The sequence below is a fragment of the Pinus tabuliformis genome, chromosome 7, assembly GCF_031772625.1.
Source record: "Pinus tabuliformis cultivar Carrire ecotype Pingquan chromosome 7, CPIR1, whole genome shotgun sequence".
NCBI classification, from domain to species: domain Eukaryota; kingdom Viridiplantae; phylum Streptophyta; class Pinopsida; order Pinales; family Pinaceae; genus Pinus; species Pinus tabuliformis.
The window spans coordinates 100948145-100968103 of NC_142293.1; the positions used below are offsets into that span (position 1 = coordinate 100948145).

The 19959-nt window shown below is 36.7% G+C and overlaps 1 protein-coding gene and 1 long non-coding RNA gene across 2 annotated transcripts; both read left to right on the plus strand.

Annotated features, from left to right (window-relative positions):
* Positions 1 to 998: 998 nt before the first annotated feature.
* LOC149245469 (putative disease resistance protein At5g47280) lies at positions 999 to 15839 on the plus strand. Its single transcript, XM_089457766.1, has 6 exons — positions 999 to 1888; positions 10963 to 11372; positions 11832 to 12187; positions 12281 to 12489; positions 14427 to 15306; positions 15477 to 15839. The coding sequence occupies exons 1-5, from the start codon at positions 1222 to 1224 to the stop codon at positions 15266 to 15268; spliced, it is 2484 nt and encodes an 827-aa protein (XP_089313892.1). The 5' UTR covers positions 999 to 1221; the 3' UTR covers positions 15269 to 15306; positions 15477 to 15839.
* Position 15840: 1 nt separating this feature from the next.
* Positions 15841 to 19099, plus strand: LOC149245470 (uncharacterized). The gene is made up of 4 exons (XR_016266512.1): positions 15841 to 15976; positions 16100 to 16400; positions 16522 to 16868; positions 16983 to 19099. It is a non-coding gene; the product is annotated as an uncharacterized LOC149245470 (long non-coding RNA).
* Positions 19100 to 19959: the final 860 nt, after the last annotated feature.

Genomic DNA, 19959 nt, shown 5'->3' on the forward strand with positions numbered 1-19959 from the left:
ATTATATTATATTATTGATTAACTAAATCTTAGTTTTTACTTCATATAATTAAAGAGTATAAAATAATATATATATATTATTAATGTTAAAGTTGTATAAATTAAATTAATATTATTAATATTAAAGGAAATAATAAGAAAGATTAAAAAGTTAACCTAATAAGGGTTTAACTTAGAGGAAAAGGGCAATATCTTAAAAAATATATTATTTTAAGGTTATTAAGGTTATTAGGGGTATATTCGATTAACTTTTTATTTGTTAATATTTAATGAGAGCAAACTAAATATTATTACAGTTAAATATTAATTAAATTAAGGTTGTTTATTAAGGGCCTACTCTTCTTAACAATTAAACAATTATTATTATTTTAAGGTTATTAAAGGACTAAACAATTAAACAATTAAGTGAACCTTTTTGATTTATTTTACTCTAATAAACTATTAAATTTAATAATAAAATTAACCAAACTAATTTTTGAATGAACCACACTTGTTGGTTCAAAACGGATGGACAAATATATCTTGGTGTGATTTTGCCAAAAAATCTTCTCAACATTGATATAGATCACAAAAACCTCAACTCAATAATTAAAATTATTATCAAATTAAATATATTCATTACATACAAATATTAAATTCACCATATATCACTTATCACCTTGAAATTAAAATTATTATCAAATTAAATACTAAATAGATATATTATGTATATCCTTTACCAACTTGGAATTAAAATTAGTATCAAATTAAATACTTTAAAATTAGTATCAAATTAAATACTAAATTGATATATTATGTATATATTTAAAAAAAAACTGAAAAAATATATATATTTACAAACATTTCAAAAGAGGAGAGGTAGATGGAGAGCACACCAACTAGAATCGAACTGACGATCAACACTAAACCAATAACATAACCAAACCAGCTGACCTAACCAAACGATTTGAGAATTATAATGAAGGTTCAACTCACAAACTAGACTAACAAAGGCCCATAAATTAAGTATCGAGGTATGCGCTGTTTCACGCCTGTCATAAAAGAAAACAACATAGAGAGCTGTGTTCAGAAGCGGAACAGTATAAATATTGAAGGGATATAGATATTAAAGGGATATAGACTGTATATTGAAGGGATAAAAATCAGCCAGTCGAGCCGGTGTGATTGTCAGAGACCAAGTTTATTAAGAGCTTCTGTCTATAATTTTGCTGCCTCTTTATCATGGATAGCTTTAATTGTAAGAACGCATGCAGTAGGTTGGATACGGTGCTCACAGGACTCATAAAGGAATTTCAGCTATTGAGTTTGTCGAATTTACGAAAGCCCAAAAATGAACAGAATCCTAGCTACGAGAAGTTCCTGAAAACGCTGATGAAAGGCGTGGAATTGCTGAAAAAGTGGGAGGGTACCAGCTGTTTTAAATTTTTTCATAGCCTCAGATATGGATTTCAAATCCGTCAGCTGGAGGGGGAAATCTCCGACTTCCTCCGGTACCAGATGCCTGTCAACATCTTTCTTGAAGTGAAGAATCTCATAGCAGAGCTGACGAACCTTCGCCAACAGTACGAGTTGGGGTCAATGGATGAGAGCAAGATGAATGAAACAATCTTCAAACACGTGTCTAAGCTTACGAATGATCCACAACAAAATGCGATGATACTTCAACAAATGGGTGCAGATAATATGTTTGATGGTGCTCTTGTCGAGGTTCCTTGTAATTATGTTGGGTTGGGAATGTCTGATTTTGCAGTTGGGTTGGAAAAAAATATTTGGAATTTGAAGCGAACTCTGCTCCAGAGTGAGGTGACCGTTGTTGGCTTGCATGGTATGGGAGGTCTCGGCAAAACTACTCTGGCATTGGCCCTCAGCAACGATAAAGACATCAAAGGTCGTTGGGGGATTTCCATTTATCCTTCTTCTTTCAAATTGATTTAATTGTTATTGTTATTTGTTTCATATTTATTTTATTATTATTATTGATGATACATTTATGCACTTATTTGTTTTTCAATAAAATCTAATATGTTACCAGGGCAGCCTCGTCTAAACAAAGTTCTAAGACGCGCTTCCAGGTTGGGAAGCTCAAAGTTGTATATCTTACATTTCAATATTTGTATGTTGATAATTTGTGTTAGGCTCCATTCCTCTCTGTACCGAGACACAGGCAACAAGTCCATTTTTGGTACTATAAGCTTCGTCACTTCTTGGTAGTCTTTTGGGAGTACTTATAAGATCTTGCAGATTCCTTGGAAAAAAAAATCAGATCTGGTAGAGGTTCGGAGATCTTAGTGCATCAGTCTATTCGACGTAGATTGCTGATAAGCTAATTTCGTCAATCTCCTATGTTGTGACTTGCAGGTCTGATACCAATTGATGAGATTGTGCTCGACATCAAACATTAAATGATAGAAATGATCTGCAAAATAAAAGAAATAACACAGATTTAAGAAAAGAGGGGAGACAGAGTCTTTTGCAGCAGAAGGGGATCTGCAATTTTGTATTAGTCGCAATTGGGTCTGGAACTCTGTTAAGTTCATGAAATGGAGAAGTGGTGGCGTCTAAGACACTGTTGCTTGGACTTTTATTGGTTTTTAAGGTTGAATTTAATTAGAGTTTTTTTTGTTTTAAATAGGTTATATTCTACATAAATACTATGGGTAAGTACCATGGTTTCTCATAAACTTGGAGCTATAAAACTGCCAGTAGTTTGACTGAGTCAAGTTTACCACTACTACCTTAAGAATCCTCCAATCAATCTGTGGAGTCCATATAAAATGGTTAACATCTACTGTGGAGTCCATATAAAATGGTTACCATCTACTGGAATAGCTGGTTACCATCTTACTGGAATAGCTGGAGTTGTTCTGCCTTTAAATAGACTATATTCTACATGAATACCATGGGTTCTCATAAACTTGGCGCTCTAAAACTGCTAGTAACTTGACCAAGTGAAGTTTACCTCTACTACCTTAACAATCCCCCAATCAATCTGTCAAGTCCATATAAAATGTTTACCATCTACTGGAATACCTCTTAACTAGCAGCTATGTTTGCCAGTTATCTAGGACATCTTTTGACGGACATGGTTTATCAAACATCTCACATTTACACATTCTCCTCTGACATTCTGGCCTCAAGCTACGATATTAGTACGACTGCCACCTTGGTACCTATCCAAGTGGTCCATTCTACAATTTGGTAACTCCATATGCCACAGCACTACATGTATGCCTGATCAAAGTCTTGAGGTCTTGCAACAACCCACCCCAAGCTAACATACATCTGCCACCCTCTTACCTATCCAAATAGCTCATTCCACAACTTGAGTCATCATGTGTTCCTGTGCATCATATATGCATAAATAGCTCATTCCACAACTTGAGTCATCATGTGTTCCTGTGCATCATATATGCATAAACAACAAGTCTTACAATTTTCTCAGGAATACATTTGCTTTGCCTAGAGAAAGATTTCATAACTTGGAACAAACCACCACTGTTATTATCAGGCCACTGAGACTCTAACTACTTCATTCAACTTCAAACCATTGACTCCATTTCAGTTTTCTCCTCCATACCGTCTCTCTCTGGCTATTTTTCATCCATCCAACTCTAAAAAGTGTTCTTACTTTCTTGTTGTTGATCTCCATGCTACCCATTTAACTTTCTTTGAATTCTTCGCATATACCTGCAAAATAGACGACCCTTGTTTTCCCCTGTTAATTAATTTCTTTTTTCCTTATCAATTAATTTCTTCACAATATCTAGCATTAGCATTTTCTTTGTAAGCAAGAGAGCCTCACAGAGCATCTCTTTTTTAGTAGCAAATCCGTCTTCCGTCCCGAGCCTGCCTTCACGGTTCTTCTGCATGCAACTCTGATACCATCTGATACCAGTGGTGAGGATCACAAAACTTGATACGAGTGGTGATGATCACAAAACTCGAAAACCACTGATAACTTGATGAAATGAAATTTCCCTCAACTACCCTAACAAACTTGAATGGAAAACGTTTTTTAAATTTCAAAATATAATTGAAAGTAAATTATAAATTTTACACATCAAACAGACATAAAAGTTAGTATGGGTAATCCATACTCTTAATATATGCCTGCATAGATGCTGAATCGTGATGGCCGCCCAGGGCACTGACATAAGCATGAGAAGCGTAATATGTGTCATCATCTCTTCATGCATTAGGCATGGTGACTAAATCGTGATGGCGGCCTAGGGCACTGACATGAGCGTTAAAAACTCAATATGTGTTATCATGGATATCTTAATTAAGCACTCCAGCGACCATAGAAGTGGGTTGAACAATGTTACTCTAATTTCACCCCTTGCATCCAAAAGCTCTACCATGTACTCCGTCCTTTCAATCATTAATTTTACTCCCTTCATTTAAATCTGTAGCATGTCCTCCTTCCTTCCAATCTCTTCTCACAATCTTATCTTCTGTTCATGTTTCCTTTCGTATTGTTGGGATGGTGGTGCTGTTGGACTGTGATGGAGAAAGAGATGTAGGGTGTCTGTGCATAATAGAGTGCAATCTTATCTCATCTTCGGTTCATGCTTCCTTTCATATTGTTGGGAAACGGTGGTGCTGTTGGAATGTGGTGGAGAAGATGTAGGGTGTTTGTGCATAATAGAGTGCAAGCACAATCTTATCTTCTATTCATGTTTCCTTTCATATTGTTGAGACGGTGGTGCTGTTGGATGTTGGTGGAGAAGAAGATGTAGGGTGCTTGTGCATAATAGAGTGCAATCTTTACTGTTTTCTGTTTTTGATAAGCCTGTAAATGTGTAGTCTGCCACCCATCGTACGGAACACTGATCATAGTGGCATAGGTGTCCTAAAATGATGTCTGGACTCTGAATAGGTGTCCTAAAATGATGTCTGGACTCTGAATAGTTGATGGGGTGACATTGCACTCTATTGTATCGATGAGAGCCTTTATTACAAAGATGATAATGCAAAACTTGTTTACTGATATTTGGTGACTGTCATCATTAACTTTGCCAAGATGATAGGGATAGGGTGAGCTGTGGTAGATAGCTGAAAAAAAATCCACCATGGTTTGATTGTCAAAAATCGCAGCACCCATGTGGTCCTTTATTTGACAATTGTGGTTGAACATCAGTTCGTGAGAGGCAGCCAAAGCCTGTTGAGATAAAGGATTAAGTTTGGATTAAATTAGGGGTTGTAGACCACGATGAGTTTGGGTTCATTGCATTGTGGACGATCTAGTAGTTGCTGGTTGATGGAAAAAGTTTTGTTTTCTTGGAGGTGCAAAGGGCATGACATTCCTTGAAGGAGTGGCAGCGATTTGTATGGAAATGACAATATTGGCCAGTTAATGGGCATTCAGCATAGGAGAGGCGTGGATGCTTGAATGGCCTGTTTGATTGCGGAGGACGATCCTAAAAGGAACCTTTTGGTATGATTTTTGCTCCGCACCCAAGGTGCGATGAAAGGCTTGATTCAAAGAAGTGTTTTTAGAGGTTGCTATTTCTATGTTTAGAGGGGGTAATAAACCATAGTTAAATTCACGAACTCGTACCTATTTTGGATCAGGAATATGAAGAAGGTGCAGCTTTGAGAAGATTTTCGTAAATTGGTGAATTGGCTGGCCATGATACTATTGGAGGAGAAGATGGTGTTAAGTAATTGGCAATTGGAGGGTAGATGGTGTGTAAGTAATTGCTCTTGATGACATGGAGGGTAGATGGTGTGTAAGTAATTGCTCTTGATGACATGGAAGGTAGAAGCCAGCCCTGATTTCTTGGCAGAGTTTTTCCCATGTTGAGACTTGGTCTGGCTAGATGCTTGCATCCAGTTCCACTATGATAGAGGAATTGGGAGGATATGTTTGTTGCGACCAAGTGAGCGATAAGTCTGTCATGCTCATTCTAGCCGGTTATAATTTGTGTTCCTTGTTCATATCTTTGTTTGACGAAATAAACATTTGTAGACTTTGGATTCAATTGTCTAGCGCTTCCCCATTTATTTGGCCATCTTAAATTGGAAAAGGGATTTTGTTATACAGCTGAAAGGAGTGGAATGGTGGAGATATCTGTAGAAGCTTTGCCACAAGTTCCATAGCATTTCCACACCACTAAAAGCATTAACTCTGACTATATAGAATTTGTATGAGGGGATTTTCTTTTGGAAGTATGATTGTGAGATTGCTCTCTCTGTGGGGCCATTACAACAAAATTTAGCACTAGCAAAGGTAAAGTCCCAAGTATAAAGAGGCTAGTTTTATGCATTTCAGAAAAGCTATTTACTGCCACCTCAATAGCTTTTCTTCTCTTTAATTGCCACTCATCAATCAAATTATAAGAGTGCCGTTTTATAGCTGAAATGTGTTCTAAATATGCAACTTAACTGACATAAGAAAAGAAAACAAAAGCAAAAGTAAAACAACAAATAAAGCAAAAGGGAGGGCCTTCTTAAATTTCTTTACTCTTAGATGAATGAATTCATTACTAGGCCTTTATAAGGGATTGACAACAAGAACAAGAAGCATCGACAATGATATGAACATGAAGAACATAAATAATCCATACATCAAAGTTGATCAATACCTCGAACTTCCATCGATAGCTCCATCAAGCTTCAGTTTTAACCTTGATACTTTGTCACTTTTCAAACTCCATAATCTCCAATTGCCAATATCCAAACAACATGCAGAGAGAGTTACGCTTTTTAGAGTGAGTCTATTCTCTCGTAGTAAAATACTGGAGTAGCTAGATCTCTTCTCAGTCCATAGTTGACCAAATCAAGGCATGCGAAATCTAGCTCTATTTATTGGGATATTGAACATCATCAATAGATTTGGTTGTTGTGGGATTCACACATCTGGACTGATTGCATGCATCATCTAGAATTCTTCTTATTTTTGTAAGAGGTTGCTATGGAACATTCTCCTAGGAGGATTGTTACATGCATTTTCGAGAGTGTGCTTAGTAAGATTTCCTTAGTGGACCTTGGAGCACATTCTCATGTCTGGATAATTGTTTTATTGTACTATACATGCGTGCATTCCTGGAGGAGGCATTCCATGTGGATGTTTGTCATTTGACTTGGTATGGCACCTATTTTTAGTGCTATGCCTCCCTCTTATGAACATTATTTTGTTTTTTCACTACTATTTTTGGATGAGGGTGAGTTGTCTTGGAGAGGCTAGTGTTCACATGCCTTGATTTGGTCAACTATGAATTGAGGAGAGATTTAACTGCTCCAATATTTTACTACTTATTTAAGTTGTTATGGAGTTAGAAGGATAATAATATTTCATTGTATGAGAAAAGAAACTGGAGGACCTCTCTCTTCATTGTAATGGTTGTTGAGACGCTGTGGATTGAGGAGCTCTTCCCTTGAGCTTAATTTGTACATAATATGCTTTGGAGCATGGATGGAAGATGGGAGGTATATCATTTTTTTGTGAGGGTTTCTTTGTGGATTTATTTTCCATTGGTATTAGGAAACCCTTGTACCATGTTAGGAATGCTTTGTAATGAACATTATGTCATTTGGATAGAGTAATGTGAAGATTTATCTCTCTTATTTCTATTATTTTGGCGGATTAACATAATCTTACTTTCATGACCAATTCTTAAGTATGGCGTTGTTAGCCTACCAGGGTAATTTTCTGCCATAAAATGTAGCAAGGTAAGGCTGATCCTTGGCAGGCATGGTGACCCCTATTGCCTTGTATTTTCATGTACTCACCCCCTTTGATCTATGCTACTTTGACTCCATTTGTTTGAGGGGTGATTGAACACTTGGTGTTGGGGTTTTCTATTATTTTTCCCTTTCCCCACCGCTCATTAATCCATTATCCTACTACAACTCATTTTGCTCAAGCTAACCTTTCACTAAATCACCTTGTGTCTCCACTTTATAGCCTTGGTAATCCAGCCTTTTAGGGAATCCATGTATGAGTGAAGAGAAAAACCAACCAAAAGTGAGAGGAAGAGCTATCGTGGTGACAGTCTTCTTGAGTTGCACGAGACTAACCCCGTGATGCTTAGGACTTTACATTATTTAGGGGTGCCAAGTAAAGGGGTTGTCATTCCACTATGTGGAAATGCAGTGAGATGGCCCTTGGGTGGCTTTAACTGGAGTCTCATTTGTTACTAGCATGAGTGAGGATGCTTGTGTCTCTTCTTTGTAGCCTTGGGAATCCAAACTTTTAGGGAAGCCCCGCATGAGTAACAGAAAAACCAACCAAAAGTAAGAGGAAGAGCTATTGTGGTGACAGTGGATAGTCTTCTTGAGTTGCACAAGATTAACCACTTGATGCTTGGGACTTTACATCATTTATGGATGTGTAAATACTAAAATTTGTCATTGGGGCCATCATTCCACCATTTGGAACTGTGGTAAGATGGCCCTTGGATGGCTGTATCTGCAGTCTCATTTGCTTCTGGTACGAGTAAGGATGGTTTGTCCAAAAAATATATCTTGCAAAGTCCAGGATTCACAATTTGGCTCCTTTGCAATGGATTTTGTAGGAAAAGTTACATGGCTAAAATATTTGTAGCTTTGTGGATGATGTGAATCCACTGTGCACTAGGCTTTGTGAATATATATATAGAGAGAGAGGGAGAGAGAGGTCTAGTGCTCTACTTGACTTGAATGTTCTGCACTGGTTTAGTGTCTCTAGCTCATTGAGTGATGGTGTAGTGGAGACTTGGAGACCGTGGCACGCTCTCTAAAAAGGGTTTTATAGCTGAGGGAGGATTGGAATTTGGAGACTCCGGTGCACAAGTGTGCTTGACATAGTTTGTTTATAGGCTGCGGCTCACAGCTTTGATACCATTTGATAAGATCATACTCAACATCAAACAATAAAAAATAGAATGACTTGCAGAATAAAAGAGAAATAAACAAAAATTAAGAGAATATAACAGAGAGAGATTGTTATAGATGAAAAAGATCTGCATTTAAACACCACTTGAATAGAGTCCAAAATGATCAATGCTAATGTTAAGCAATGTTTTAAAACTCCGACTCCGACTCGGAAATGGCCAAGGGTAGAATCCGACTTCGACTCCGACTCAGTATCTACTCGACCGGCTTGATTTCAATGACTCAGTCGCTCTAAAAAATATATTAAATCTTTATTTTTTATAAAAAACATAATTTTAAAGGTTTTCATTCAAGTTTCCAAAACCAAAGCTTTAGAATATAGAGAGAAGACAACATATGATCAAAGTAGGCTCATGAATATATCCATTATATCAAAATGGCACCCAATGCAGTGTCCATTACAAAGTTCATACTTAGCCAACAATGCCAGGATTCTTTTCTGCCTCAGCCCAAGGAAAATCATTAGACTACAACAACAATAATGCCAATTATCTGCCCCTAATGAAGTCTCAAAACCCTTGATTTAATTTTGGTCAAGCTCTAGAACAGTTAGAGGTAAATATGTATTTATTAGTGCATTTGCCAGAACGTTTGCCTTTTTAAAAACATTGTATGGCTCAATGCATTGTTTCAGTTTTCTAATTCATGCCACTAGGATAACCATACTTCGGCCTTGTAATTTTCAAAACTTTCTCACACTGATAGATTACTTTAGGGCTATAAATATGCAATAAACAACAACCCAACCATTGATATGTAGGAGGCGGAACAACTTTTGACAAATGTGCTTTAGGATTTTTGTTAAAGAGCCGAGCTGGCCGAGTTGTTACAGAGTTGGCCGAGTCATTACCGAGTCGGCCGAGTTGTTACTGAGTCGACCGAGTCAATGATTGGATTGGTGACAACTCGGCCAGCCGTTCCGTTTCGGCCACCGAGCTGACCTGGCTGGGCATTGGCTCGGTTCGACTCGGCCGTTTTTTAAAACAATGATGTTAAGAGATTGTTCAAATCTGAATAGCATGATTTGATTTTGATATATTCATTTTGTTAGGTGGACAAGGATCGAGACTGACACTTATTAGGGGAAGAGATGCCAAAATAAGAAGTCCAACTATGTTAAGAGTTGGTGTGGCCTAGGTTGGGCGTGATCCCTGGATGATTTTTATGGCTTAGATGCCCCATGGTCATGATTTCTTAGACCACAGGCTAGTCTTGCAAGTCATGGACACGGTAGCAAACTAGAAAAAAAAACCGAAAAAGAAAAAAAAAGAAAAAAAAAAGGAAAAAAGAAGAAGAAAAAGAAGAAAATAGGTTAGAGATTGATCATCTCTGACCATGTGTTGGGGTGTGATCATTATTTGATAGATTAATCATTAAACACCAACTACTTATTTTTTTGATTGGCCAACCTTCTCCTTGAGCTGCCTCTCCATATCATCCTCAGACCAGTTATATTGTAAGCTTTTTATGACAACAATGGAAGCCAACATAGTTTTGGCTTTAGGAAGGACATCTTTTTATTTTTACAAAAATGGCAGAGCTGTTTCCCATGTTTTTTCCATTTAAATTTGTTTAAGCTACAAAATGTCCTTTTTACAAAATAACCCATTTGTTCCTGTTCTCTCCATTTTAGATTGTTTAAGCTACACATTGTGTTGTAGTTTGGGCATCATTTAATGCTCCTAAATGGTGCTTGGCAGAATTGGGTTCGTGCAATAAGAATTTTAAGACTTGTTGCTGCCCTCTCCATTTTATATTGTTTAAGCTACACATTGTGTTGTAGTTCGGGCACCATTGAATACTCCTAAATGGGGCCTGGCAGCATTGGGTTTGTGCAGTAAGAAGTTTAAGATTAAGAAAACTGAATTATAGTGGGAGCCAGCTTGGTTTCGGTTGCTGTCTCTATATCTCGTGGCTAGCATGGAACTTGGGACATGTAGAAATTATGTTGTGGCTTTTCGATGTCAAGTTCTTTTTTTCTTTTCCTTTTAGATTTTTATTTAATTTTTATGTTTTCTAATAGTAAAACCACCTTCTGAAAATTATGGAATTTCTATCTTAACACTTGTCTCTTTATGTATGCAGATGTTTTCCAAAACAATATCATTTTCCTCACTGTGTCAGAGTCCCCAAACCTGAAGGTAATTTTAGAGACCATGTGGGAGAAGATTGTCCGGAGGAAGAGACCTGAATTTCAGAATGTGGAGGAAGCACATAGAGAGCTGCAGCAGCAACTGCTAAGGCAAGCCAAGCCAACTCTGGTGATATTGGATGATGTCTGGTCTAGGGCAAATTTGGAAAAATTGTTATTTGAAGGTGTAGGATATAAGACACTTGTGACAACCCGAGATCGTTCTACCATCCCGAAAATGACTTCTACTCAGCTTTATGAATTGCCATTGCTGGATGATGGTGATGCTCTGTCCCTCTTCTGCTTTTGGGCTTTTGGACAGAAATCAATTCCAAGCACTGCTAATGAACATCTAGTCAAGCAGGTATTCCTCTTACAGTACTGGAATTCTATTTATCTGCAATATATTACTGTGTTGAGTCTGGCACTGATTACAATAAACACCATCACTTGAAATGTCCCCAACTACAAACCATACAAACCATTGTTATAGTGGTGTATATCCTTATGGTGGTATTTCTTTCCGCATTAATACTTTGTGATGAGATTCCTTTCCCACATCAAATACATATGCTAGGATTTCCTCCATAATCACATAATCAATTTTCCAGTAAAGGAGATGCCAGACATGTACTCAGTATTCCTTTAATAGAATATATTTTTTCAACCGAAAGCATTACATTCATCTTCATAAGCCATAAAACAAACGCAGTGACTGCACTTTAAAGCATGTTAGGCAAGCTATTCAACAACAAAATATGTGTTTGATTGTTTTTTCTACCTACAGAAGTTGCACTTACGGTTATAGATGTATGCATAACAGGTGCAAGCACAGTGTAAAGGGCTGCCACTGGCTCTGAAGGTGATAGGAAGCTCTTTGCATGGTGAGCCTCGGCCGGTGTGGGAGAGTGCCAAGAAGAAGCTATTAAATGGTGAATCAATATCAGATTATCACAAGGAAGGGCTTCTTAAATGCTTAGAGACCAGTATTGATGTCCTGGATGAAGAAGCACGAGAGTGCTTCTTAGACCTGGGGTCATTTCCAGAGGATAGAAAAATATCTGTGGATGCATTATTGGACATTTGGGTTTATGTGCGAAAGATGGAGTGGCATGATGCTTTTGTCATCTTGCTAGAACTTGCAAGTAGAAATCTGTTGAATTTAACAAGCAATCTCAGGTAAGTTCCTTCTCTTCTCTTTGTGCTTGAGCTCTTTGATCTTGGTTACCTGTGTCTTATACAGTGTGTTGTTTTTGATACTTGGACCTGTAGGAGTCAAGCAATTAATTATGGAAGTGCCTCTGAGCTGTACTTTTCCCAGCATGATGTCATGCGAGCCTTGGCCCTAGATATGGCATCCCGAGATAGGATAGTTTGCAGGAAGAGGTTGTTTATGCCCAGAAAGGAGGAGAGTGTACCAGGGAAATGGGAGCTGTTCAAGGATCAAGCGTTTGATGCTCAGATAGTTTCCATTCACACAGGTGGGTGATGTTTGCAATTTGCTTGGAGTGTGCACACTCAGTTTCTTCAAAATATCAAAATCAAAAGTATTGTATTGGGAAATGCTGGCTTTTTCTTTGTTTCTTCGAAATATGGGAATAAAAAATAATGTATTGGGAATTGCTGTCCTTTTCCTCTGTCCTTTGTTTCACGCTAACTAATAAATTTAATCAAAACAGGGTATAGGTTATGGACCACAACCGGGCCTAGAACCAGAAAGCCTTGCCAAGGAAATCATGAGCCTCTTTATCACCAAATGGTTCTTTTAGAATTTCCATTTCTTTTAACCATTCATTTTGTTTCATGCTAAGCATTGAGTTTAATCAAGATGGTACAGGTCAAGGAACAGCCCTAGAAACCAAAGAGCTTGTCCAAGGAAATCTTATGGGGATCTTTTTCCCAAATGGTTATTTTGAATGTTTGTATTTTTCCTCTTGTGCTTGGTATTTCATTATAAACAATAGGTTTAATCAACAGGGTACATGTCATGGATCATGCCTAAAAACCAGAGAGGCTTGCTAGATTGATCAACAGGGTATAGGTTTAAGAGAGATTTTTCGGCATATATCACATGATATTTCATTTGTCGACGCGTTTCAAACCAACCAGTGTGGTTCATCGTCAGGACAAGTTGAAGAAACAGATCCAGCTTTGCATGTTAAATAGTCTGAGCAGAGCCTCCAATGACTAACTTGACCAACGGCTAAATTTGACTTAGGACCAGGGTCATAAAAATAAGTTATTTAATAACTTAAAATGTAAGTTAGTTATATTAAGAGACCTTAACTTTATATATATATATATATAAAGTAATTTTAATTGGTTGTTAAATTAATAGTTAGTTAAAAAGTTGTTAACTATTTAATAAATGTAAAAAATATAAATATTAGAATGAGAAAATAATATTAAGTTAATTGAATCTCTAAATAAATAAATAAATAAAAATAAAAATAAAACTAAAAATAAATAAATAAATAAATAAATTTAAATTATCTAGATTTAAATTAATTGTATATATGAATATACCTAAAGGATTAAACTACTTTATAAAAATTAAATTTATATATATATAAAAAAATAAATTTAATTTAATTAAGATAATAGTTAGTTATAAAAAGTACTAAAAGTATAAAAATATTAAAATAAACCGGGGTGGAAAGAATAAAAATATTTTAAATAATAAGATAAAATAAATGTATATGTTAAATTAACTTATTTTTATACAAGAATTAAAATTATGAAATAATTAGAGGAGTCAAAAAACGAGGAGTGGGGAAAGGAAGAAAGCGACTAAGAAGAGAGTGCTAGGACCCAACACCTACTGATTTTCCATGCCTAGAATCCAGAGAGCCTTGTCAAAAGATCTTTTGGAGCTCTTTATCACCAAATAGTCATTTCGGAAGCAATTTCTCTGAAGCTGCACTAATCCAATCACGAAATTCTTTTGAAATTTCTGCTAGGTGTTTTACCTTTAACATCAGAACTTGCTATTTCCAAATTCATATATGCAGTAGTTAATAATGTACCCAAGATGCTATTTTCCTCTATTTTTCTTATATAGACAAAATGTTTTCTAATTTTGCTCCTCTGGGGCGCTAAACAATCAACTTATAAAATTATTCGTTTTAGTTAAACATTTTTGCCATATTCACCATCTAAGAAAAAATGTTTTCTAATTTTGCTCCTCTGGGGCGCTAAACAATCAACTTGAGATAAAATTATTCGTTTTAGTTAAACATTTTTGCCATATTCACCATCCTCATTCGCATATTTGGTTATCACTATGTGATCTGCATGAACTAATTACCTACCAATTTCTAGGTGGAGGTGGTTGATATGAAAGATCTTAGAAAAGGTGTGAAGTGTCTCACAATGTATATTGTTGTAATTGGACTTGGCATTTGTGTTACCGATGCAGGGACAATGGAAGAGAATCAGTGGTGTAAGATGAATTTTTGTGAGGCAGAGGCTTTGGTTCTACTCTTTTCCGCAACCAATTACTCTCTTCCATCGTTTTTGAGTAAAATGAGAAAATTGAAAGTCCTCATGGTATTTAATTACGGGTCGAAGAGAGCCACAGTGAAGGGTCTTCCATTGTTATCATCACTCGCTCAGCTCAAGACTATTCGTTTGGAGAGGTTGATTGTGCCCCCACTTCAAGAGCACAGCAAAGTCTTACAGAACTTAGAAAAGGTATCTTTGAGCTTATGTGAAGGGCTTGGAAATATGTCCCGGTTCAATGGAAACCAGTCGAATCTAAAGCTTCCCATAATGCTAGATTTTAACATGGATCATTGCTGTGATTTGGAGGAGTTGCCCGTTGGTATTTGTGACATGTCTTCAGTTCAAAAGTGGTCTATCACTAACTGTCACCTTCTTCGAAAGTTACCTGATGATCTTGGGAGGCTCAGTTCTTTAAGAATGTTAAGAATATCTGCATGTCTAGGTCTGAAAGTGCTTCCAGCATCTATTGGAAAACTTGGGAAGCTGGAATATATGGACATTTCTTTATGTGAGTGCTTGAAAGAACTTCCTGAGGAAATAGGGCAGCTGAAGAAACTCGAGGAGCTTGACATGAGAGAGTGTTCTCGGTTGAGGAAGCTGCCTAAATCAGTTGGAGAGCTGAAATCTCTAAAGCATGTTATATGTGATGAAAAGATTGGGCAGCAATGGAATCGTCTTAAAAGCTTTTCTGCTACTATGGATTTTAGAGTTGAAATTGTAGAAGCTCACTTTAGCTTGGATTGGTTGGATGGTTAAGATCTCTCTTAAACAGGATGCCAAGTGCAAGTAGACTGGTAAGAAATCAAAATATAAGCTTAAGGTTTCCCTCTAATAACACTTGATCCTCATATGGGTGACTCTTCAATGTTAGCAGTGCATATTTTTTCCATGGAAGTGTATTTTTTTTGGACAACATTTTCAGTTTATGACTTGCGCTCATCATGGCAAGTTTCGTTTTGTGCAGGATCAGGATGAGTGCAGACATGTTATCCATGTTCTACGGGCATTATTGCATCTTCAGAAATTAGTTATCCGTAGTTTCAAAGCAGTGTGTCTAGTCCGGGTGGTATATCTAAATAAATAGTGGTAAAGAATAAAAGTGTGTATCTAGGGTGTCTAGTTGTCATCGTAATTAAGGACTTTTTAAATATTGTATTGTAACAGTAAATGACTTTAAGCAATGTGTTTTAAGACTTCAAATATTGTCTTTTAAGATTAAAAGTCTGCTTAATATTATAAGTTCACTTCAATTGTGGACAGAAGTGAACAAGGACAAGTTTGTAATGGATTTGTGATGTACGTAAAAAATTTCAAAATTTGCTTTGTAGGTTTGATGCGTTATGATAATGTTCTTGTTCTATTAGATTTATATATATGTATTTTAGATGGGACTCCGGTTGTTGCTACAATAGCAGCTTCAAATTGCCACTTGACCACAACCATCAACGCGAAAGTTTGTATAATGTATGTCAACTATCCTTTTTATACTTGTTTTTGTGAATGGAGCATTTTGAGATTTGTGAACGTTATGATTTTGATGATTGTGGTTTGAAAGGCCTTTACTGACGTGTTTGCTGAACGTTACAGGTTTTATTGGACAATGTTTGATGCAGTTACCTAGAAACTTATAAATTCAAGTCACCAATGTTAATGTGAAGGTTGCGTAACTGGGTTTTTCGCCTTCTGTGCTTTAGCTAACTTCCGTTACGCTGCTAGGCTGTGAATGAATTTGATACAATAACTCGCGCTTAACTCTCTGCAAGTGCACGCTATTTTATCATGCTGTGTGTTTTTTGTAGATCCCCACATGCTGTGGAATTGTAAGTTCCTTGACGCCGGAGAGGAAAGTAGACATCTGTTTACATGCCATCTTAAGAGTTTGAATGCAGTGAGTTTTTGGATTTTGAGTAACTGGCGTAGATGCGTTCTTATTTTTCATATCCAAATTTTTTTATTTTTCAAATATATTTTCATATATGTGGATCAGAACATATTTTCGTTCTATGCAGGCCCTGTTCTTTGAGATTTGTTCTAAATACTGGATCCATTCCTGCACAGAGGTTTTGATTGCACAGCAGTTTTGAAAATTTGGTTTTATAAAACCAACTAAATGGAAGCCTCGCTTTGAAGCACTGGAGAAGATGAAAGCAGAGCTCGCGCTACTTGACTTGGTTTCGTAAATTATAGACTGCCACATCAAGCTCAATTTCTGACATTCCTCACGGGCCAGATTTTTATCTAAACCCGGATCCATTCCTGCATGATGGAGGGTTTGATTGCGCAGCTGTTTTGGAACTTTGGTTGAATAAAACCAAAAGAAAGGCTCTCTTGGAATTAGTGCGGAAGATGAAAGCAGGTTTGGGGCTACTACTTGGCTTAGCTTCTGTATTTCTAATCGCCACATCAAATCCAATTCCTGATGTCTGTATAGAATCAAAATGCGATAACCACCTAATTTCTTTCCATGCAGGTTGTAAGCCAGTGCAACTGGCAATACCTGCAAAATATGCAGGTCAATTCAAGATATCTGACGCCGCAGTAGGGGAGGACGACGAACAGCAAGATTACTACATAACGAGCCCATTGAAAGCAATCGAGCCCAACATTTGGCACAGAAGTATCAATAAATGTTAGCGAGGAAAGAAAGCTCCAAGAGCCATCCCAAGACCTTCTGATGCACCCCTCTAACAAGCCTTGCGAAGATGTCTCCTGTAGCAAGCCTTCCGAAAGCGATGAAACTACACATTTAGTACAGAACTGTCAATAAATATTTGCAAGGAAAGAAAGCTCCAGGATCCAGACGAGGAAAATGTAGCCAAGTATCTTCTCAAGCTCCAACTAGAGCTATTTTAATTGAATCCGCAGAATTTTGTTAAAATGGCCAACAAAGAGATTTCACTGAGCTGCGTTTCTGGAAAGTGTTATTGTATATTGCTGGCTGATGCAAATTGGTCAGTTATATCCCCATGGGATGGTTGGTTCGATCTTTCTTGAGGTGTAATGCCCAGGGAAGTAGCTAATGGTTATGGCAAAGTACCAGCTACCTCATTCTTGGCTCAAAGTGTTGTAGGGTGAGAGGAATTATGGACCAGATTATCGTGGCTGCTGCAAAATGCAATGAAATAGGGGCTAATTAAGTAGAGGCGAAACGAGGAAAGCAATGATCAATGCCCCTCTAATAACGCAACCTGATATCCTTTCGCCTATGGTGTTTGACACAAGAATAGGCAGGAAAATACTTTATACTTTGCATTTGATGGACTCTTGTGGAAAGTAAATCGGCATTGGTTCCTTTCAAATCCGCAGCAGTATCTCTATATGTTTAGCGTCTAAGGTGCCATCCCAAGTATGCATGATAGATCTCAGCAAAGTTGCAACTTATCCAGGATAAAGCCATTTAAACTTTTCCATTCTGTTGTATCTCAACTGCAATAGTTTTTCAAGCCTAGCTGACACTTCTAAGTGTTTTTCCATCCGATGCTAGAGTAACGAGATTTGTCCTTGTTACACAATGGCTGCAATAATTTTCAAGCCTTGCCCACACATATCTCCATTTCATGGTAGTACTCAAACAAGCTCGACACTAATGCGATTCTCCTGAAGTATGACCGGGAAAAACATAAACAGTTCAGAAGGTTCAGTGAAAGATGGGCGAGGATTTGCTTTCCTCCGTGTGGCACAAATTTGTGGGTGTGTACAAGAAAAGTCAGAGATGCATTCGTATTGGTGTTTTGTTTCCACAAATGGAAGAGAAATGAATCTAAAAGATTAAGTTATGATCGGTCCGAGGTATGGTGTCCGAGACATGGAGAGATGGAGGAAGAATTTGGAAAGATACAAAAGACGAAGAAAGAAGTAGGGTTTTGAGATTGTTTCTACAAATGGATTTAAAAGAAAAATGTATGACCAGTCAGAGCCACCGGGGCCGAGGTATAAAATCGGAGAAAGAATTTAAAAGGTCATAAAGATATGGAGAAAGAATTTGGAAATTAAAGATGGAGAAGGAATCAGTTTCTTGAAATTGTTTCCGCAAATGTATTTGAAGGAATAAATGATGAACAGTCCGAGAAAGAACATCGAGGGGGCACAGAGGCTGCGCGGTTAATTTCATTTACACTACTGGTGATGACTTTTTCGCCACAGTTGTCTCGTTATGGTGACTGTAATACTTCGAAGGCCTCGTGACATTAAGGGTGTGGTCGCGGTCACACTCACAGTTCAGAGAAAGAATTTCGAGAGAGCTGGAGACATTTGAACCGGGGGAAAATACTGCAACAAAATTGTGAGTGTTTATTTCAGAGGCAGACAGAATTTTTGAAGGCACGCAGACATAAAATGGGGAGAGGACTACAACAGAATTGAGACAGTTTTATTCGAGAGGCAGATAAAGAATTTAGAAAGGTCTGGAGACATTGAAAGGGGAGATACTCCTCTTGCTTTGTGTTTGAGTTGAAGACTCTGAAGCACTGTTGGAGACATTGCAGCGGCGAGACTGCCCTTTCTATTGCTAAGGCTCCGTACTTGCATATATGGTGAGTTCTTTGTGATGAACTATTGATGACGGAGAATAAAATTTTATTTCGCTTATTCTTTTGGTTAATATTTGCTATTGTTTAAATTAAATTATGTTGATTAATCATCAGAAACATTATGTTAAGTATTATACCTGTTAAAAAAAATTAGAAGGTAAAATTATGGGAAATAATAATGTATATTAAAATATTTTATAATTAAAAATAATTTAGTAAAATATTTGAAAATTCAATAAATAACGGTAATTAAAATATTTTATTATTAAATAGTAATTTAGTAATAAAAATATCTAATTATTACAAAATAAAATTTTCGAAAAGAATGATATGATTTTCTTTCTATAATTAAAATAATTAAAAAGTAATTTAGTAATAAAAATTATTAGATAATTTTTTATTACAAAATAAAGTTTTCGAAAGAATGGCATGATTTTCCAATAGATGCTCCACGGATCATTAGGAAAAGCCTTGAGATTAACTTGAACTCAGCTATAAGTTACTCTATACTCTTAAATAGTTTAAGAAGATATCACCTCAAAATAGTCCTTTTTCGTCACGGTACAAAAAAGCAACTAATCTATAATTTATGAAATTCATAAGTCAAAATTACTAATAGGAGAGAGGATGCAAAACGGGTAAAGAATGATAGAAAAGGGGTTTTGGAGGGTTTAAATGATATTGTATAGGGAGTTTGGCAACTCCTCATTCTAAGATGGTTGCATGTCCTCTTGCCATTGATTAACTAGTCTTTATTTGCAAACCAACATGTAAGTTACTTTGGTTGAAATTGGGATGACTAAATTCTTTTGATGTATAAGACCTTAAGTTTCTTTCCCCTTGTGTCGAATGATCAAGTTCTGAAAATTTCTTCCACTTTGTGACAACTTTATGATTTTTTGTCGGACACTATATTAG

Bases quoted from the DNA above. Each gene is read 5' to 3' on its own strand.
- LOC149245469 (XM_089457766.1), top strand. From the start codon at position 1,222: ATGGATAGCTTTAATTGTAAGAACGCATGCAGTAGGTTGGATACGGTG. The intron at 11,373-11,831 runs GTATTCCTCTTA...TATGCATAACAG, and splicing joins ATGAACATCTAGTCAAGCAG to GTGCAAGCACAGTGTAAAGG. The intron at 12,188-12,280 runs GTAAGTTCCTTC...TTGGACCTGTAG, and splicing joins AATTTAACAAGCAATCTCAG to GAGTCAAGCAATTAATTATG.